Genomic DNA, 23,520 nt, shown 5'->3' on the forward strand with positions numbered 1-23,520 from the left:
GTGACACAAATTTATCTTATTATATGTGACTTAAACTGTAGTATTCCAAAGTATATTTTGTATTCACAAAAAAGTGTCTAATATTTTTATATTAATATATTCATGGCAAAAAGAAAATGAAAGAACTTATCATAATAAATAGTTGTTTCTTCTGTCATGCCTGCCTAAGCCAGTTTCACTCCATGCAATCAAGTTTATCACTTTAAATAATTTGCTCTGCAGTGATATATCTTGAATTATCAATATTGAATATTTTCTATTGGTGTTACTGTGGGAAAGCTGATGTTTGTTTACATAATTCCTAATTTTTCTTTTTTTTATACTATGTTTAACTTTAATTTCAAAGTTTTTGTGGGATATGTTTATTATTTTAATGATTACTTAAACCTATAGTCCTTATATTTTTTCAGAATTTTTATTTCTCTATAATTTTTTGAACACTTGTTTGATTCCTCGTTTACTTTTTAGATCATGAAAATAGTTCTGAAAATTTAATGGTGAAGGCATTTGTTTATTTAATTATTTTCTGTATTTCATATAGGTCACCAATAATACTTTTAATTATTTGGGAGGTAGAAAGGAAAGGAAATCGTGGTTCAGTAAATTATCAGCTTTTAGAGGAGATATTATACATTATTTAGCAAATTAATGGGAAAGTCAATAGTTGTTTAGGTCTTACCCACCAATATAATGAACTACACTAAATAATTATTTCTAAATTTTAGAAAACAACAGAATTCTAGCAGCTACCAGTGTTTATACAATTGCACATGTACAAGTCAGCACACAATTATATCATAACACACACATAAAATTTATGTTTCTGGCTATATTTTAGAATAAATATTTCATATTGAATAACTCATAAAGGCAATATGGAGTCATTTTTAATGGAATCTCTGGTAGTTTCCTTCTGAAGTAGTTTAATTATTTTATTTAAATTTATTTTAAAATTATTATATATAAAAACTTGTACATATTTATGAGATGTCATGTTTTGATGTATATATACATTGTATAATGTTGTAATCAATGTAAACAAATCTACTCAATTATCGGTTATTTATGGCAAAATCATTACAAATCCTCAACCTTTTTGAAATGTGCTATACATTATCATCATCTAGAATCCCCCTATTTTGCACACTAGAGAGTCTCACTCCTGATTACAATTTAGTACCTAATCTGCCTTTCCCCACCTTTTCCTCCCCCCATTCTGATAACTACCATTCTACTCTCAACTTCTCTGAGATCAATATTTTTATATTTCCTGCATGAGTGATATCGTGTGCTATGTGTCTCTTTGTACTTAGCTTATTTCACTTAACCTAATGATTTCCAATTCCACCTCTGTTGTACATGATGGGATTCCCTCCTAATTCGTGGCTGAATAATATTCTATTGTGTATGTGTACATTTCTTTTTTCATTCACCATGATCTAATTTTGAACTACATAACAGTGATTATCCATATTACCACTCATGCATTTCTTAGATGAGGTTTGTTTACTTGTTAATCCACAGATCTTTGTCAGGAGTTATTCCTGCCAGGCTTTGTGATAGGTAGGTCCTAAGGAGGGAAAAAAGACAAGAATGCAGCAAATCTATAAATCATAAACTCACTCATATGTGAAAGCTCCTTTTATAGACATAGGTATAATGGGGGGCACAAAGGAGAGAATAATACTACTGCATTTCCTCTAACTTAAATACCTTTCCCAAGATCAGCTGAGTTGCCTTAAAGACATAAGTGTAGATTTACACATGACTGCCTGTGCAGCATTCTATTTTAAATCTCATCTGTACAGCTTTAAAGGAAATGTAATGTGAGATGCATATGGAGAAGCACAACTACTGGCAGAATCACTGAGTTGCCTGAAAACACTACCACAGTGTTTCTGTGGAAACTGGATCTCTGTGCTGGCTCTCTCCAAAGTGTAATTCCTTCCATCATGAAAAAAGACAGCAGCAATTGGTCCTATTTCACTTCTATTTTTAATATGAAAAATTTGCTCTTTATGTAGGAACAGAGGAGAATGGCATATCATGTTAAAGATCCTCTATCTAGTATCATTTTCATTAGAAAATAGTTAATCTTTAATTTGTAACTTTAAAACTACAGGTATCTGCTAGCATATTTTCACAAAAATTTAACTACATTGGAGAGTTCACATGTGAAATTATTTGAAAAATTAAAAGATAGTAGTACATAGCATCATACTGATTTTATAATCTATGAACATTTTTTAAGGATTTGAATTCAACTAAGTCACAAGATCAGTTTTAGTTAATTTTCTTTTAATCTTGTTTTCATGTCCTTATTCTAAGGGATTTTCCTGAAATGGATGATGTAGCTGGACATTATTTAATTTGTCAGGTAAAAAGTGAGAAAAAAAATAAATTCTTTAGAAAATGTATAATAGGTATATAATTTTACAGAGGGTGGACAAAGAAAATGTAACTTTTATCTTAGAGTTTCCACCTAAAATGAAGGTAGGAGCAGAGCAACATTTTTCTATTAAGATAATACTTATTTCTAAAGATTTAAAAAAGATGCTATATCTTTTCTCATGATTCCTCTCTGACAAAAATGTAGAAAATACACTTGTATATAGATTATCTAGTGTCCTTTCACAATATAACTAAAAGAAATCAAATGTTTATTTGTAATAGCAACTAACTATTAAATAATATAAATTATGTTAAAATTATTATCAAAGAATGTTACTTTGTTTATAAGCTATCAGTGGCTTAATTTATAAACTAAAAAGTGATAAAAGTACTTTAATCTTAGCGCCTTTAAAAACGGTTAAAAGGGAAGATATCCATCACTGTTAAATTATTTAATGTAGTATTGTAAAGTCATTTTTTTAAATAAAATAAAACATTATATCCTATGTGTTTGTGAATAACTCAGCCTAGATTACATACACACACATCCACACCATGCACACGTTTCTACAAAGCTATGAGAAATATGGAAATCTAGACCTAAAAAGTCTGATCCAATACAAAAGAACTCCTGTTTTATCTGCCATGATTTGTGACAAACTGAATAAATGTTCATCCAGAACTATTATTTAAACTATATTGTTTTTGATAAAGTATTCACTACTTTTTTCTAAGTATTCTATTATTCACCTTTTTATTTATACCATGGACTTAGGCTGTAACACCTTTTGGGATATAGATAGATAGATACATAGATAGATAGATAGATAGATTTCCATATATATAAATATATAAGAAAAAATGAGAGAAAAAAGATAGCTAGAAAAGAAAGCTTATTCAGTGTTTCTCAAATTCTTTGTGGGAAAGAATTACATTGTTTTTGGCTCAATCTACTTTTTTTTAAAACTAGTAGTTAGTTTTTACCATATGAAATCCTTCAGTTAAACTTCACAACAACTATACCGCTGGTTATTGGTGAAGAGTTTTACTTTCTCTCATGTTTAAGTTTGAACATTAGAAAAGCACGCTGAGGCAAGCATATAAAGCAGGGTTTATTTAAAAAGGGGTAACAGACTTCTCTGGTAAGGGAGAAGGCAGCCATAGCTGGTATCATGGTATCCCAAGAAGGGAGGTGTTCTGCCCTTTTTATGTGTCCTAGGCTTCCTTTGTTCTCTTGCCTTCTCGGCCTTATCTTTCTCCTTCCTGTGTTTGTGACTAGGCATTTGACTAGGCTTAGGAAATGCTCTGTGGGATGGCCAAAAGGTGGGAAACTGGTGGGCTGAAGGAGGAAGGGCAGGATGCAGCAGCCAAGGACACATTAATTAACAACCTTAGAGCTTCCTGTAGGGAGGAGCAATTCCTGGGACAGATTATTTTAACAATGGGTTGGAGCAGGAAGAAGTTCTTGGAGTAGGGCTCTAAAGGAATTAACATTTCAATCCCTCAAGAGATAGTCTCCAACTTTCTGGGACTCACTCAAAATTGGCCTGACTGGATCTGATCTGACTCGATTTACCTATCTATATTGGCTGCCAGTCTAACTCTGGCTTCAACTATACCCCAACTGGCCTAAATCCTGTTCAAGAAAACAGGTCCTCTGAGCACATACATAGATATTGTATAATATCAAATGGCTATAAATGTTGGAGATGTCTATTTGCCATTTCCATGTTATTTTCTGCTTGACAACAAATGGTACACCAAATAACCTGCAGTCCCAAGGTCACATTTGGATTGGCATTGTTCTTGACTTTATTTCCTCAGTGATTCTGGATAACAAGACATAGTGTTTAATGGCATGATTGAGGATTGTGCAGCACTTCTTGTGTCATGTCGAATCTTTGGCTAAAATAATTGAGACTTAAGCACATATTTACTGAACAAATATTATACTTCACTATTACATTTAGAAAATATGGAAATACAGGAATAGCCAAGAGTAACTTTTTAATTGTGAATGAAAGGCTAACAATCAAATATGAAATAAGCCAAATTGAATGGCAATTTGATTCAATTTAATCAATTGATTAAATAGCAATTTGATTGCATGCTGAATTGTGTGTCACAAATACAAATTCTATTAGAGTTCAGAGAAAAGAAAAATCACTAAGACCCATAGTAGTTAGGGATGCATTATATAGAAATTGGAAATATGTCTGCCCACAGTAGATTGAAATTTTAATTTAAAAATGGGTTGTGTGTTTTCATTTGCTGTGGAAAATCATTTTTATGAAATAGTAAGGAGATAGTCTGGTTAAAGCACATGACATATGTTGGAGAACAATGGAAATTAATGTATAAATTTTAAGTTGTTAAAATTAATTCTTAATTAAATTTTTTTTTTGTTTTTCCCAAAAGAGACACACTACTAAAGAATCATTGAGGGAGACTCTAGAAAAATAGAAGGAACTTGGTGATTAATTCTTCTTTATCCTATGCAGCAACCTTATTTATTTTTTTGACATTAAGAAACTAGGAGAGCAATTGACTCACATAATTGGCAGTCATAAGAACAACCATCTCAATCAAATTTTTAATTGCTACTAAGAGAGGGAACTCCCTGCCAAGTTCAGAGGTAGAGTAGCATAAAAAGGTAACAATGAAAAAAAAACTAAAATAGGTCTATTTTCAATATGTAATGACTAAATCAGTGAAAGAACCAGATCTGCAATATTTTTTTCAAGTTTTCCAACATAAATGCCTCTACTCACATATTTATTAAACATCAAACTTTCTTTCACTTCCTTTATCAACATACCTTTCCATTCAGTATGTATCTGTCCAGGAGTCTCTATGATCTTGGGTGGCTCCACAAAATTGCCTAATCCATTGCCCAAGCTGAGTGCATGTATCTTAAGCCATCTTATTTCTTGCATATGTATGGTTGTGTTCTTTGTTGTACTGATTCCACTGGTTTTCATTTATAACTGAGTACTTGCATAACATGTTGGCAATACAAATTATCACAGAATCAGAGATTTGCTTTTTTCTATCCAACAGAACCCTGACCCATCTCTTTTCCTTCAGTGCCACAGTCTGGCTGGGCACAAAATCACGAGCCACTCACAGCCTTGTAGATTCAAACAGCAATTCTTTATTCCCGAACTCACACCGGCACTCTACAAACACGTTCTGGGCAAAATCCACACTTCCACTGGGCTCTGCATCCCAAAATACTCTCTGAATCCTGCGAGAACTCGGCGGCCGCTTGAGGCAGCAGGATAAGCCCTATTCCTAGCAGGAATCACCTTAAACCTGGAACCGCCCTAAACCCTGAACGCCCTAAATCCAGATCGGCCCTAAACCCTGATCCACCCTAAACCCGGATCTGCCCTGGTCCTTGAGCAAGGTCACATTTCATGCAAAGTCACTGCAAATGACCTGGGTCCACCATGGAGAGTCCTTCCTCTAAGCAACATGGAGTAGGCTGACAAAAAAATTGTGATGCGTCATTCCTACTTGGCAATGGCTCTCAGCACTTCAGCACTGTGTAGTTTCCCCATCTTCCTAGTTCCATTGTTCCTTAGTTAAATTTGTTTATATTTTTCCTTTTTTCCCTAAAAGAGAGAACAAACTATGTTATTGTCCTATATGCAAATTTAGACATTATTTTTATTGTCCAGTCTATTCTGTTACTTTATATCTAATAGTCTAAACAACTTTGATCTTTTTAACTTCCCTGATGTAAACCAGCTCTGATCATCTGTCTGTGCTGATGCATACAAATATTTCACTTTTTCTTTGAGTTATTTCTTTGTTTAAAATTTGGATCACCTTTAATACTTCCTTTTTAATTTTTACTCTAAATTTACTTAATTTTTACTTTATATTTCTATTTTAATGAACCCATATAACAATTTTTTTCTGGAAAGAGATGGAAAGGAGAAGCCCTGTTGAACGGGAAAACAAGAGATTACTCTCTGGATGTCATCTAATTATAATAGTAATCAGATAATCTGAATGAATGAGCCTTCAGAGGTATTTAATGTAACAGAAATAGAGCAGAGAACTGAAGTCTAAGCTATCGCATTCCTGAAGCTTCAATTAGGGAACAGAAAATAAAGAAGTCACCACATTCAAAAGAATTTAACTTAGAAGACTAAAATAATACCTAGAGAAGGAAAGTATGCTAAAACAGAGGTCAGCAACATTACTTCTGCTATTGGCCAGAGTAAATTTCTTAGGATTTATAGTTCTTATGGTGATTATCTTTGCCGCATGAAAGTATACATGGACATTATTTAAATAAATGAGTGTATATCTGTGTCTGTATAAACCTTTATTTATATAAATCTGAATATCACACACTGTTTATATGTCATGAAATTGTGACATTCTTTTATTTTTATTTTTTTCCCAATCGTTAAAACAATGTTCTTAGCTGCTGGATCACACAAAATAGATAATGGACCAAATTTGTTTTGGAGGCCCTTATTTGCTGATTCCTGCCTTACAAAAACAAAAGAACATTTCACAAGAAATCCAGTAGTTGAAACAGCCCAAAGCAGCAACTTGGAATCATATCGCAGCTCTGAGGCACATTCATAATTCATTTATAGACATGACGTTGCACAGTATCCTTCACATAATAAGTACTCAACTTCTAGTTCCTTAGAGAACTAAAGGCTAATGATTGGAAATTCTGAGCCCACTAGTGTCTTCGAAAACATCTCCTTTAGAATAAATAGTATAATGAAAGCAATTCAAGGTAAAATGTGTTTAGAGTGAAAATTCAGGAAATGGAAGTAACATTCTAGAAAGCTTTTCAACAATGTGAAGAGAATGAGATGGATGGTTGGAAGGGAAAGCAGATGAATCCAATTAAAGTTGTATTATAATTTTTTTAAGTTTGGAGGAAAGGTGCATGCTTGAATTCTTGGAAACAAAATAAAGTTGTAAATAAAATGTAGTGTAAGTCTTTCTAAAAATAGGGAATGATGCACAAATCTTCTAAGATTGGAGAGAATCAGAAGGGGTTATATCAGGAACTTGTGGAGTTGGATGCAAGGAAAATAGAGGTGATTATTCAAATTACATTTGTCTTCTCCAAGAGTGATACAGATATACCAGGAGGGGATGGATTAGGAAAAGGAAGGGAAAGTGGAAATTTGAGGACAAAGTATTTTAATGGGTAATAAGGATAACAAGTAAAAATGACAAGATTCTAATAGAAGACAAGTGGATATATTTGTCTCTTTGACACAGTTAGGTTTAACAAAGCAGGTACATTAACACTACTGTAATTGTAAAATTAAAATTTATACCACCAGTAGAAATATATCTTATAGACCTTTAAAATTTGGGAAAAAGATAATAAATCTGCAGAAAATATGTGACTTAATATGAAAAAGGCCCAACAGGAATAAGTCCTCATATAGAATTGTATTTTTTTTCTTACCAACTTTCATCCTCATTAGTTCTAATATCTTATTAACTCTTTCACTCTAAGTGGTAGTATACATTTCATAAAATTCTTCTCAATAATATTTTGATATAATTCCTGGTAATTTTCTTCTTCATTATGTGTTATTACTCTTATTTTTATCTGTTATTTTTATCTTCTTTTTTTTTCTTTAAATGCTTAATGCCTGTGCAAAACATTTCTCTACAATTCCCATCCATATAAATAAGTATTAATATATGTAATCTGAAAAACTAAAAGTGCTATTATGAAGTAGGTCATAATTGGCTGTAATAAGAAATAATGACATCAAGAAATCAAAGAAAATTCAGTATGACAATCAGGAAAAATTTAATGGCTTTGTAAAAATGATTGTAGGTCTGGTCAGGAATGTCTTATGGGGACAATATACTAACAGAAAATAATTCCCAGAAGAGCAGTTTATTTTACTGTTGAATAGTTTTGCAGAAAAACAAAGGGGTACAAATTGCTTCTAGTTTCAGCAGTTGTTTGTCTGACAGCTATGTGTCAGGTCAGTCACACTTTTCTCATTATTTTGGCAGGTTTGTTTGGTAGTTTTTACACAACAGCAAAGAACTTATAAACAATTTCACTATATTCAAAGCCTTTCATCAACCTTAGATTTCACTTTTTCCCCACTCTTCATATCTCTCAAGTACATATTTTATGTAGTGTTTGTTCCTAACAAAATGAGCCCTTGTCAACAACATCCAGTATATTTTTGAAGCAAAGTTTTCCACAGGAAAAAAAAATGTTTTGTAGGAATTAATAAATTAGATTTCAATGCTGTACTCTATTCTGAGCAGGTTCTGAGGACAGATTTTTGCTCTCAGGTTTATGTTATTGCTTAAAGGATGCCATGGATGTCACTTGTGTTGACCCCACTTATAGTCACACTGCAATAGTTAAGGTGCACTCTCTAAAATGGAGTTCATTTTACAAATCCAGAGCTACCTGAATCAGTCATACATTAAGTGCTTCAGTTTGCAGGGTTTCTGCTTGTGTCCAGGAAGCCTGGAACAACTTTTGCTGTTTCGAGGACAGCACTATTGTTACATGTTCCTGAACCGTGCAGTGCTGGACTAGATCTGAAAAATAAGTAGGTCCACTATGTGCTTCCTGAATTAGATCGGATATTTAGAAAACATAAGCAACAGATCACAACTATCTCATTTAAAAGCGCTATGTTATTCACATTATTTTCTATGTAAATAGGAAAACCACTGATAATGATCATGCTGTCCTAGAAAGATTATATTATTAGATATTTAACTTAATTTCCAAATGTCAAATGTGGTTTATATCTTCCATCAGTATCATCTTTAAATAAAAAATACATGTTTAATGATATTGACAAAATGTGTTTTCTCTTACTTGAAAGGGGGTCTCACTATATTGTCTAGGCTGGTATGAAACTTCTGGGCTCAAGTAATCCTCCTGTTTTACTTCCCAACTAGCTTTAATTAGATGCATATACTATCATGTCCCTGGCTTTCAAAGTGTTGTTAATTGTTTCATGCATATTAAACACAAATGGTAAATGGGATCTCTAAAGAAAAACTGTTTTTACAAAAATTAGGGAAAAAAAGGGTATTATTGTAACAGCTAAGCAAGTAATAACTGGAACATACAAATCAAATAAATTAGACATTAGTTATTAATGATAAGAGCTAAATAATAAGTCAAATGAAACTCTGGAATAATTATCATTATATAAATACATGTTTATTATCACACATATATTTTATAAACAGTCTTAGTGACTTTTCTAATTTTTAAGTAAATTGAAAGGATCATGAGTAAATTAAAGAAACACATGGAAATATAAATCATGAGCTAAATGACATTTTTCATATACTTATGATTTTTCTCCCTGAATCACAGACTTATGAATTCCCTCAAAAATCATTTGTGAATAAAATTAAGGACAGAAGGAAATGGAGGGTTTTCTTTTTTTTTTTTTTTGCCTCATTTATGATCATCTCACACAAAGCATACAATCTTCAACCAGAAAGCAATTCTAGAGCAAAAGAGTAAAGTCAAAAGACATGGGTAGTTTAGCCGGGTGCAGTGGCACATGCCCATAATCCAAGTGGCTCCGGAGGCTGAGACAGGAGGATCACGAGTTCAATGCCAGTCTCAGCAAAAGTGAGGCATTAAGTAAATCAGTGAGACCATGTCTCCAAATAAAATACAAAATACAGCTGGTGATGTGGCTCAGTGATTGAGTACCCCTAAGTTAAATCCTGGGTAGCCCCCCCCCCAAAAAAAAAGACAAAACAAAACAAAAAGATGTGGGTAGATTAAAGGATTTTGTAAAATTTTACTGCTATATCAAATTGAATAATAAAATAGCCATTGTGAATAACTCCTTTACAACAATTTTTCTAAGCTTCTGATTCACAACAAATTAGAAGATTAAAACCAGTTAGGATTTTTGACAAGACTATTCAAATGCCTTGGTGGGGGTAGTCATCAATATTCTGAGAAGATTTGAATATGCATTAATGTGATATTTTTCTGTTAAAGCAAGTAAAGACTCGGAAAATTGGAGAGAAAATACTGGGCTTACTATGTTTTTCTGAAGTTGCTGAGTTATAACCAAGTAGTGAAAAATGAAAGCACTGCATTGAACTATAAAAATCAGTAATTCAGGACGTAAGATTTATCTTAAAGGAAGCAATTTCACATTGATTTCCATACATATTTAATGAAGTGAAATACACTCTACATGCTGTTTTATTTAATACTTTCTATAGACATGTTTAACATTTGATGCTGAAAGCAATATAGCACAAAACATTAATTTTATCCACGAAATTCTCATGCCTGTTCTATAATTTAAGATGTGAATTTTACTACCATTTCCCTAAATTACAGGATGAAGTCTGTCCCAAAGCTGAGGAAGATGAAGTTCAGAAATGTGTGTGGGCCTCTGCTGTTAATGTCAAAGACAAGTTCATTTATGTTGCACAGCCAACTTTGGACAGAGTCCTTATCGTTGATGTGCAGTCCCAAAAAGTTGTTCAGGTATGAATGATTGCTATGTTTGAAAGTGAGTTTTGGAAATCATTTACATTAATCGAATTGTCAGCTACCATGTAACTTGTACATTATCATTTTGATTGTCATTAATAATGTGTTTTTTACCTAGATAATTGGAAAATACTTACATTTTCTGGAATCTGTCTTCTCCTTCAATTCTTTGAGAAGCATTCTGTTCTTAAGGAAGCTATTTAAATATACTTTTTAAAAAAATTAGGTTCATGAATACATTATAGCATTAACATGACTGTTTCCACACAAATCATCTTTGCAAGTTTCTTATTCTGTCCCAAGTAAGGAAAGGCCCAGTTCAAGGTCTAATAAAACATTACTAATTATTATTATAGAACTAGAAGAAAATCTTTATTTTTGTATTCTTAGCAAAAGCTGAGACAATAGTCTCTTAATAAAAAATAGGAATGTAGAAGAATTTACTAGATAGTTAAAAAAATAATAAGTATCTTTATAGGCCAGTGATAGGAAAAATAATCTCTAATAAACATTGCCATGGTGATCTTTTCACAATCTGTTCAATTCACACTTCCATTTTCAGCCACCAACTGCTTCAGCATTTGCTCTTTCTAAGGCTGAACTACTTGGGCAATTTACTTGAATTCAAAATCATAATCATCATTGGGCAGTATAGGTATCCAAATGACCTGCCTCCAAAAGTGGGCCCTGGAATGTCTTGATTTATTCCTTCTCAGCTCAGAGGAAAGAAACTTAAAACAGCTTTAGATACATGTAATGTGCTAAATAAGAATAATGACTATATATCTTATAGTTATTTTAAGAATTAGATGAATTTTTAAGTGTTATATGAACGGAAAACATTAATAGCAGATGTAGAGATGTGAAGTGCTATATATACCCATTGAACATCAAAATTTCTTAAAGACAGCGGAACCATGCATTCCTTCACTTATACAGAATTTTTAATAAGTATTGGTTGAAATTAATCCTCTATTTTTGAAAAAGTAGGACTATGAAGATTCTAATATTCATAAACAGCTTTAAGGGGATTCATCCATACATCTATCCACCAATCCATCCAAGTATTCATCTTTCCATCTTACATTCACTTATTGATTGTCTATTATGAGGTGTGTTGAATATCATAAATAAAAGAAATAAAAGGATGAAAGTATTTCTACTAGAAGGCTCTAATAATTTCACAGTTAGGAATTCACAGTGGATAATCAGTCTAATGGTTCAATTTATAATTTTAAAATAAACTGTACAATTATAAGTAAATTTATGAAAAAGTATTCTGCTAGAAAACTATAAGGCTTCAAAGCTTACACATTTATCATGAATATCTGAACTAATGGTTCCCTATCTACTATAAAGTTAAATATTGCTATATATTTCACCTGTTTTGTATGTGATTCTAAGACTTCTGGCTTTTGACCAGTTTTTTTTTTTTTTTTTTTTTTTTAATTTCCATTGTAGTATATACCAGCATAAATCAGAAGCATTTAGTTTAGGATGATCAAGACTCTGCCAGCAATTAAGAATTTTATGTACATTTCAGGAATTATCAAGACTGGTCTTTAAGTTTAATTTTATCTGGAGACATACACCCAATGAATATATATTACCTACCAGATAGTTAAAAGTGGGAAAAGTTAACATCACTTATTATTAATAGAATTCCACCTTCAGACAATGATGTTAAATTTAAAATTAATAGAAAGTATTGATAATAAAATGTTCAAATGCTATGGTAATGATCACATAAATTATATCATTTTTCTAAGTACCTATTATAACTATGAAATACTCAAGAGAACATAGAAGACCTTATACATTGATAAAATGGGTAAAAATTATATTCTGATACAATATGACTGTAGAGATTTGGCCTAGAATCTAGCACTTACATTTTTCTTGGTTAGAGAATTAGGCCTCAGGCCAAACATGTTCTCCTTATGATGTTGTTATTAAAATAATAATATTGTATTATTCTTTCTAAATATTGCCCATCCAGAAGTAAAAATTATGTAAATGTTTGTCACTATATTTAAGTATTGCCAGATTTTGAACATTACCTACATGGAAACATATAATTTTTATTAATTGAATTAAGCTATTTGTACCTAATGCAAAGTTTTGCTTTTATGTGTCTTGTGTATAATTCTTTCTTTTGTTGTTGTAGGTAAACTGGCTAGCACTGAATATTGTTATTTGAGAATTCTGAATTTATAAATCATATACTTAAAATTTCTTATAATCTCAAAAATATATTCATAGTCACAAAAACTTGATTATTGGACATACACATTCCCATCAGAATTAATTTGATAACTTGTTTTGTTTTGCATTTTTATGCTATTGGGATAATTTTAATGTTCAAAATGAGCTTTAACTATAGGGTTGAAATACTGCCTAGTATTCCTAAATGTAAAGCTGTGATATACTTAATTGTAAGTGTTGTTCAGGCATGAATTATAGTATTGTTGGTGATGAGATCCGTTTTAATTGGTCAATAATATATATTAAAGAAGGTATGCTTAAACATATATCTTAGCTATATCTCTATATATTATGTTTCGATTTGTTGATTAAAATATTGTGGCCAGAAGCTTCAAGGAATATCTATTTTCCTTAGGAAAAATAATGTAATATTCAGCCATTCAGTGTTTATGGTGATTTTATAGAATGACTTTCAGAAATAATGAGAATCAACTGAATTTTTATATATCATTCTGCTGTTAATGGACACTTAGAGTATATAAAAATTTGGAATATTATGAATAATATCTCTCACCAAATTTTTGTATACTTATTTTGGTGGGCATTGATGTGCAGCTTGTCTATGTGCATATACAGGAGTTAAAAGTTGAAATGGAATATTGTATAAGTTTATGTGATAAAGTTTTAATTTGAACTAAATTTAATCTAATGATAAAATTAAGAAGTTGTGTTATTTTATAATTTTTTTATGTTTCTGCAATGATGATAATTAAGATTATTTTGGGTTTTTCTACATGATTTGAGAACAATAATATTAAAATATTAGTTCATAAACTAATAGTATAACTTCCATTTCTATGTTATAACTTTTACATAATTTAAGAGAACAAAGCATTTAAAAGAATTATTGGTTTATATATTAGACATACAACATATAAAATATATAGTTGTGATATCCTCAGTTGAAAGGGATAGCGATGGAGCTATAAAGAGAGTAGTTTCCCATCTTAATTAAAAGTGCTCAAGAAATTAGGGTTAGATGGAACTTGTCTCAACATAATAAAGATTATAATATATGACAAACCCAAAGCCAACATAGTGAATGGAGACAAACTGAAAGCATTCCTTCTAAAATCAGGAATGAGGCAAGAATATTCACTCTGACCATTGCTATTCAATATAGTCCCTGAAACTCTAGACAGAGGAATCAAGCAAAAGAAGGTAATTGAAGGAATATAAATAGAAAAATAAGTAAAATTATTTCTATTTGCTGATGACATGATCCTATCTAGAAGACCCAAAAACTCATCAGAAGATTTCTAAAGCTGATAAATAAATTCAGCAAGATGGCTGTATACAAGATTAACATACATAAATCAATAGCTTTCATTATTCCAATAGTGATTCTACTGAGAAAGAAAACTATCCATTTCACAATAACCTAAAAAGTAAAATAAAATAAAGTACTTGGGAATTAATCTAACTAATCAGGTGAAAGACCTCGACAAGGAAAACTACAGAACACTGAAGAAAGAAACTGAAGAAGACTGTAGAAGATGGAAAGACATTCCATATTCTTAGATAAGCAGAATTAATGTTGTCTAAATCATCATATTACCAAAAGTGTTATATTTATTCAATGCAATCCCCATCAAAATACCACCAATAATATTCTTCACAGAACCAGAAAAGAAAAACAAAAGTCCTATAACTTGTTAGGAAGAATAAAATACTGAGAATAGTTTTACTGAGCAATAAGAGCAATACTGGAGGCATCACTGATTTTTATAATAGTAACAAAACCAGCATGGTAATGGCATAAAAACAGACATGAAGACCAGTGGAATAAAATAGAAGAGCCATAGTCAAACCCACACAGTAACAGTTATTTCATACTTGAAAAAGGTACCCAAAATATATGTTGGAGAAAATGTAGCATTTTTTAACAAATGGTGCTGTGAAAATTGGATATCCATAAGTAGAAGAATGAATCTATAGCCCTTTCACCTGCACAAAATTTAAACCAAACTGGATCAAAGGGTTAGGAATTATACTAGAAATTTTTCAAATTTTAGAAGAAAACATAGGGTCAAGACTCCAACATATTGGCACAAGCACCAACATCCTTAGCATGACCCCAAAAGTGCAAGAAAGAAAACAAAGAATCAATAAGTGGTATACCATCAAATTAAAAAGCTTCTCTACAGCAAAGAAAATTGTAAATATTATGAAGAAAGAGCCTACAGAATGCTAGCTACTCTTCTGACAGTAGATTAATATCCAGAATACTTAAAGAACTCAAAAAACTTAACAACAAAAACAAAGAAACAAATAACCCATTCAAGAAATGGGCAAACTAAAAAGATATTTCTCAAAATAAGCAAAATGAATGGAAAATAAATGTAGGAAAAAATGTTCAATATCCCTTGCAATCTGGGGAAAGCAAATCAAATCTATACTGAGATTTCATCTCACTCTGGTCAAAATAACAATTGTCATAAATACAAATAATAATAAGCATTGACAAGGATGTAAGGAAAAAGTTACACTCACACATTACTGGAGGGACTGCAAATTGGTGCAACCACTCTAAAAAACAGTATGAAGATTTGTCAAAAAACTAAGAATGAAACCACCATATGACCCAAAATAACTATCATCAACATACTATAGTGATATAGTATCACTATAATAAAAGGCACCAAAACTTAAGAGTAAGGTATTTCTTCTGGTTCTTCCTTAGCACAGTAGGGTAACTATTGGTTTAAACAATCTATTATGTATTTCAAAATGACTAAAAAATAAGATCATGAAATTCTTAAAAGATTAAAGTTGAAGAGCTAGAAATGTTATTGTCCTATTTGATTATACCCATTGTATACATATATGAAGTACAACAAAGATGTACAAATATTATGTCTCAAACAAATTCAAGGAACAAAAACATTTGAAAAGTATTCAGTGTGAAGAAAAGAACTTATAAGCACTGTCTTACAGAAAACAAAAGCTAATAAGAAAATGTTCAAGTAAAAATCCTGCTAGTAAATTTCAAAAACATGGAGGGAAAGACTAAATTAAAAAGAAAATATTTAAGCTAGAACATGTAACCCAAGAAGCAGAAAAACAATACTTTTACAACTGTACAGACTAAAAAGTATTGAATCAAACAAGTATATTCTTGATAACTTAGAGTCAAAAGCTCTACCAAACTTTAAATCAACCATGCTACAGGCAATTTGATAAGATATGGTGAACTAAAAATGTGCATCTTCATTAACTTGGTGGTTGACTTTCTGTTTTGCCTTTCCATCTACTCAAGGAATAGGACTGTATTCCCAAAAGTCCTGAAGGGTAGGTTTATATGTGCCACAATAATTCATTTTTTTTTCTATAGTCATTGTATATAATCAGACATTCTATTACAAGTGGTAAATCTTAACCTTGTTTTGATACATCCTAGATCTCTCCCTAGTTTGTAAGCTTTATTACCTCATTTTGGGAAGCGGCCTTCTCTTTGGAAAACAGCAGGAACCCAAACCAATATGTCAAATATTTTCCTATTGTACAAATAATGTGAGAAACACATTCTTGAAGCAAAAAATGCAGAGAGCAGTAAAATATAGTAGGGGTTGCTCATACCACTCCAGAGAAGTGTGAGATGTTGTTTATCATTATCCTTCCTTGTAATAAAAAGGCAAGAAAGGGCTTTGAATTATGTGGACTACTGTGTACTTTATTAGGAAGAAGGAGAGTGAAATAACAGCCATAATGATACAGGCTTACCTAAATTTTTATTTAGCAATCACCTTGGTGTTTGAAATGAAATGTCTAATATATATACTTTCTGATATTTTTGAAATCTATTTTTTACTATAAGTACCAACTTCAAATTTTAGATACATGCCACTAAAACATTTCTTGGTTTTAAAAATTAAAGATTTGGTATTTTTGAATTTATCTAAATTTTCCTTTTGATAACCATGCATGATTTCAGCCTGTTGAACTCTTTAAAGAGTTTCATAACTCTACTACTGACTGGATGAAATAATACATCCTTATATTTGCTTTAACATTGCCTTAACAGTATGTGAATTTTAGTCCTCAAAAGTATGTGCTTAAAGATGAACTATAAATTCCCTAATGACTCTATGTCTATACTTTAATGAAGTACTTCAACTTTTATAATTATAAATTATTTTATGAGTTTTCATGGTTTTAAAAAATATAAAATGATATCTTTCACAAACATGGATCATGGTTTATTAAGTAATCATCTTAGAAACTCAAATTATAATCTATTTGAAGAAAGAATATTTATACCTAGTAAAAACTAGATAAAAAAATATTTTTGACTCAAATATTTTTTAATAATCAAGGATGCAACATAAAGTCATTGTGAGTTGTAAGGTGGGAAGCTAATTTTGTAAAAATATAAGCACCTTTCTGAATTTGACCACTTTATTCAGATGAGGCCAAATTTGAAATTAGTCTTTTCTTAATAGGCAAATGTTTTACTTCCTTATTGTGTACTTCTGTTACGTTGTGGTTTCTAAGCTGCATATACTATATTGGGGCAAATAAGGATCCTAATTATAATTAAAATTTAATTATTTAACAAAAAGTATAGAAAAATATTTGTTTTTTTCAAATTCAAGATAAGTCTTATACTTAATAAGCTATACTATATTAAGTATAGCTTAATACTTCAGCTATTGAGTCATATTTCTGATATTTTCTTTTGCATTATTTGACTACATAGCCTGGTATCAAATGCATATTTTTGGATTGCGTATTTTAAGCTTAAAACTGCAGTGCTGTATATTATTTTTTAAATGTCAAGTATTTTCTTGTCAGTGTACAATATTCCAGATTGTTCTTGGATTTTTGGCATTAGGGAAACATTTGTATATTTGTTTTTAATAGATAACACCAATATCATTTTTATCTGAAGCTGAAAATTAAGGGTCACAATTTTTTAATGTAATTTACAAACCTATTGCTTTAAATATCACATGATTCAAATTATTGTTTTCCTACTATTGAATTTCTTTTAACAATGACATACAGATGATGTCTTGCTACGGAAAAGATTAACTAGTAAACAACTGACCTCATTTTGTCTTCTATGGAGCAACATCAGTTTCCACTTGGATGCAGAAGTGGCTTTCTCAAACACCTCAGGAGTATTTTTAAGTATCATTGGCAGTCTCCTCTAGCCATTAGCACATTATCTTGAGAATCTACATCATTAGTTTAAATTAGGTTCACTTAATTAGCCAGCTGGTACTTTCCTTGTCAGACTGATAAACAAGCTGTGCTTCACTGTTCCTTCATGTCAAGTCTCAACCCCAATTCTGCATATCATTGTTGCTATTTTCAGTATTTCATCTTTAAAAATTTTAATAAAGCTGGTCCATAAACTGTGTACCATGTATTTTACAATTTTTGTATTTGTTGAAGTGCAACAAATGTATCTTCCTCAGGATACCTTGATGGATTTGTACAACTGTGTGAACATAGGGATTATAAGGGAAATTAATGTTTACAGATCAGGAAAGGTATAAATAAATATCAACCAATAAGTAAGACCTCCTAGTACATGTATATTGTGTCTGTAAACAATGCCTTGAAAATATTAGGGAAAATGCTATTATTTTATCTTTACAAACAATAACAAGTAAAAACCTTACTTTTAATCATTACACTTTGTAGTTTACTTTAACCCATTTTTACCAAAATGGAAGAAGACGAGATTGTTTCATTATGGTAATATAACATTCTCAAAATAGGTTTGCATGGGAAATTAAGAAATTTGGATTCTAGAACTGAATATATAGATCAATACTCTCAAGTACAATTACAAAATATTGCTATTTAAAAGATATTTCAGAAAATATTCAAGAACTCGATAGAACTTGAGATGATAGACGGGGCCTAACAATCTAAATATCATCAGATCAAGAAAAGGGATAGTTTGCACACAAAATCTAATACTACTTTTATGTCAGGGAGAGAAATTTACAACATATACTACCTGAACACTTTATTTAAATATGACAGAATCATTCAATGGTTTAAAACTGATCCCTTTATTTCTATTGTAATGGGGATACAAATCACCAGCTATGAGTAAAGTTTATTTTTATAGTCTTCTTAAGATAGTGTGCAAACAATTTTTGTACCAAAATGATATTCATAGACAAATGTATAGTACACCACAAATGATATTCAATCTATTTTATTTTAAGGTAAAGATAAGCATATAGTTGATTTATATTTTCTAAAATCATATTCCTGAATACTGTTTCTTAACTAATATCATTTTTCCTGAATTAAATGAATGTTGAATGACAAAACAAAAAATTTTATGTAAGCCAGTGTTCTCTAAAGCAGAGCAAGTGCCACATAAATGAGGTATAACATTTGTTTATATTTCTTATTATCTTAGAAATTAAGAATAATTTCATTTTAGAAACCTTTAATATACAGATCAATCAATATTCGAGGCTGAATTCATCTTTATGTTGAATGGTCATTGTTAAACTCCAGGGCTGCAAAGCCTCCAGTATGCTACTTTCTCATCCCAAAGAAAGAACTTAGGGGACTCAAAGGAGAGAGTTTAGATGTTTTGTTACACCTGTGCTGCTCAGTGATGGAAGGCTGGGACAAAATGATATTCCAGCCTGTGCCTAAAAGCAGGGGGAAATATACACAGGATAGATTGCATGCCAATTGTGCACATGGGTTTCTTCAAATATTTTATGAGTATATGACCACAACCAACATTGTCAGGCTTTGATCCCACCTAAAGATTGGAGATAAGAGAAGTGGCCAGTTTCCCTCCTCCTTTCTCCTTCAACACATTTTGGGAGTCCTTTCCCCAAATTTTGTGTTCAATTCAGAAACGTAAAGACTTCTAGTCATTGACTTGTGTTAACCCCAACAGTCATATAATATAGTATGGACACAAGCACTTCAATGGGAAAATGTGAATTTTGTAATACAGAGGGGTTAATATTGGTGTCTTTAGTCTTTTGTTCACTTTTATCTATACAAAGGAGGTAATAATAGTATGTACCCTCATAAAAGACTGTTATGGGGATTAAATTTTTAAAATATATACTTGTAAACACTAGAAAAATTCTGTATATAGTAAAATTGTTTTGTTATACAAAATAATTATAATAGTCCTAATAGTTGGAATAAGTTTTAGTGTCTAAGACAATTTCGTACTTTACTTTTCCAAGTTAAGTAAATTTAGGGGTTAGTTATAAATGATTATCACTTATTAGGTATCACTGACCTAAACAAATACAAAAAGTCTGCCTTTTTAAAATCTAGAATCTATTGGATGGAGATAGACAAAAAGTACATATAACAAAATAAATTATACAATATGTCAGGCAACTGGAGAAAGTAAAGTGGGAGAGCAAGGCCAAGTGAGATTGAGACTGAGATGCAGGGGGAAGTACACAGGCAAGGGTGGCTACATCATCACTGAATGGAGTGGTCACAGTGACCTTGAATTCTGAGCAAAGATCTGGAGGAAACAGGCATCAGGATATCAGGAGAAGAGCTGCCAAGGGAAATGCTTCCAAAAGACAAAAGTGTGACTTCTGTTCACATTGGGTAAATGTACAGGAGTCCAAGAACATCTACATCACAGACAGAGTGGGGAATCTAATAAGCAAGGAGGTCGAAGAAGACAGACCAGGGACTGTTGTATCAAGGTCAGATCTTCATTTTAAGGACCTATGGCCTATACTCTAAGGAAAATGATGGGATTCTGTAGTGTTTTGAGTTGATGAATGCCATAATTTGTGTAATGACTAATAGAAATCACTCTAACAAATCTGCTGCAAAAGACAAGGGAGTATATACTTTGAAGCAAAAACCAGGTAATGAGATTAAAGATGATAGGTACTCTAATCATGAAAAAAGCAGGGGTGGTGTCACAAAACAGCCTTTGGATGATAGATATATAACCCTATATATTTATAAATATGTATATATTTATATATACATAATATATATATATATATATATATACATTAGAATATGAGGTGTGGTTGAAGATAAATAAACAATAATGAGAAGTTTTGAAATCCTTTTCACAAAATGTGAAAAATATTTAGATTATACTTTGACACAGAGGCTTGCAAGTTTTCTTGTAGCAAATATACTACTACTACTTAAAGTGTCAAAAATACTACTTGTCTACTGCAGGGAAAGCAAATATTCTAAATGTACTGATCCTTTAAATTTTAAAAGTGTTACAAATCTGAGGCTTTACAGGAAACTGAGACAGTGTAGAGATACCCATTTAACCCCAACTTTGGAGACCAAGTGAGAAATATTTCAAATAAGCCACTCAGAGTAATATATGCATGGATTTATTAGAAGGGATATGAAAGTGGGAATCAATCTCAAGTGGGAAACAATCTCAAGGGAAATAGTGGATCCTTTCAGAAAGGAGAGAGATAGTGCATCACTCCTGCTCTTAAGTTTTATAGGAATCCCAGGGATGTTTCCAGAGAGGTCCATACAAGTCCACTTGTTGACTTCTGACTAACAGCAAGACGATATCAGAATTTTGAGTCCCTAACACCATGACAACTCTAGATCACTTTGACCCATGCTCTCAGGTTCTAATTGGAACATTGTTCTTACAGATGTTATGGTTATGGGGAATTATTCTTATCTCCCTGAGTTCCAGGATCTTGTCACAAGAACCACCACTTCAGGGTACCTTGGATTCTTTTTATTGGCGTTTCATTTTGAGCCTGCATTTCTCCTGCAGATAACAGGTAGTTTGCTGAGAAATGTAATGCATTCTGTTCACTTATGCCAGTCAAGACTGCAGGTAAATTGTTTCTCAATAGTGACAGTATGTGGGGGTCAGCACAATGGAACAATTTCCCCAACCTCATGTTCCCACTACTCACATCTGTCCATCTCCTATCAAGAATATAATAGCAGATATCTTGTAAAATTGAATTCGTGATTTATTACTTTCAAAAGCTGATGTTGTAAGTAGGAAACTATTTGCTGTATTGACTGAAAATTAGGTTAAGAAAATATTAACATGAAGGCAATCCTGTGGAAATATTTCTATCACTGTTTCTATCATTGTGATATATTCTGTTTCTGAAAGCCATGTAAATGATCCCTCTGTAAAAAATGTACTATTTTATATTTAAAAACTGATAAGTATGCTTTTTCCTAAGAATTAACATTTTTCAAAATACAATGTCATATTTCTTTTTATTACTTTGATCTGCTCTCCCCTCTTGGTACTGATAAATTTTTATAACCAAACATTAAAATTACTAAATTTAATGGCAAACTCTTGAAATACTGACATACAAAATATTTAAAACTTTTATAGATCTTTGATAAGACATTTTTCAATTTCTGAAGTTGTTTTGAAATTTTGATTGATATTTCCCTACTCCAAGTACATATCTTTTAATTTACCTGAAGGCAATTAATCATGGACTGCCTTCTGACATCTCCTGTAAAATACCCTCATAAATTAACTTTAAAAAACAGTATCCGTTTTCCCATTCATTAAAAAAAATCATACTTTAAGGCTCAAAGCATCTCCTCTGTCCTTGTCCTTCATCCTGCATTATACATCCTCTAAGTTTTTATAGTAATTGTTCTTTGTATTTTTTTTCATGTTATAAGCCACATGGAGTTATTTTAAGTGCCTTTTATCTGTAAACTCTTCAAGCAGAGACTGTGTTTATTTACTTACTTTCCTAGGTTTCAGTTTCTTCATTAGCTAAATAATGGTCTTTAATTTCTAAATCTTAAAGCATTAAAATGCTAACAGTCAAGAAAATAACTGGTTCCCTTAGTTTTTTTTTTTTTTTTTTTTTTCCAGGGAGCATGGGCTTCAGAAGTGCTGGGATGGAACCTAGGAACTTGATCCTCTCTGCTCAGCCCTAGTTTTTCTAACAGTAGCAGCAGTAATATAAGTAGTATATCAGTATTGCTTAGAATTCAACAGGCACATCCTAAGGCTTGATGCACCTGTTGAATATTAACTACTATTTACTAACTCATGTAAAATTCAAAACAACCTTTTGAAGTGGGTATTATTATTTTTCTTTTTTTTTTTGGTATAAAAAACCAAACCAAAAAAAATTCAGTAATTTCTTAAGATATTGTATTGTAATTTTAAGAGGTGGAGTTATGATAAGCATCAGCTTCTGAACACAAGCTCATAAGCATATGCATACTGCCTTTCACTGATTCACCATTAGGATTATATGCTTCTAGAGAGGAAACTGCATTTATTTGAACCTCCAGTTGTTTCTTTTAATCTCCCAAAAGAGAAAATCTCCAAAGAATGTTTTCTTATACAGGAGGTATAAATTGGAGGGCAATAGATCTGTAAC

General features: G+C 31.5%; 1 protein-coding gene across 3 annotated transcripts in view; it reads left to right on the forward strand.

The window, feature by feature from the left end:
• Fstl5 (follistatin like 5) overlaps positions 1–23,520 on the forward strand; it is a 721,807-nt gene that overhangs the window by 623,954 nt on the left and 74,333 nt on the right. For all 3 annotated transcript variants that reach the window (XM_071614852.1, XM_027926695.3, XM_071614853.1), the window contains one exon: positions 10,754–10,903. In XM_071614852.1, coding sequence (XP_071470953.1) covers positions 10,754–10,903 — 150 coding nt within the window. The remainder of the gene's footprint in view (positions 1–10,753; positions 10,904–23,520) is intronic.

This window comes from Marmota flaviventris, chromosome 7 (genome assembly GCF_047511675.1).
Source record: "Marmota flaviventris isolate mMarFla1 chromosome 7, mMarFla1.hap1, whole genome shotgun sequence".
In the NCBI taxonomy this organism is placed as follows: Eukaryota; Metazoa; Chordata; class Mammalia; order Rodentia; family Sciuridae; genus Marmota; species Marmota flaviventris.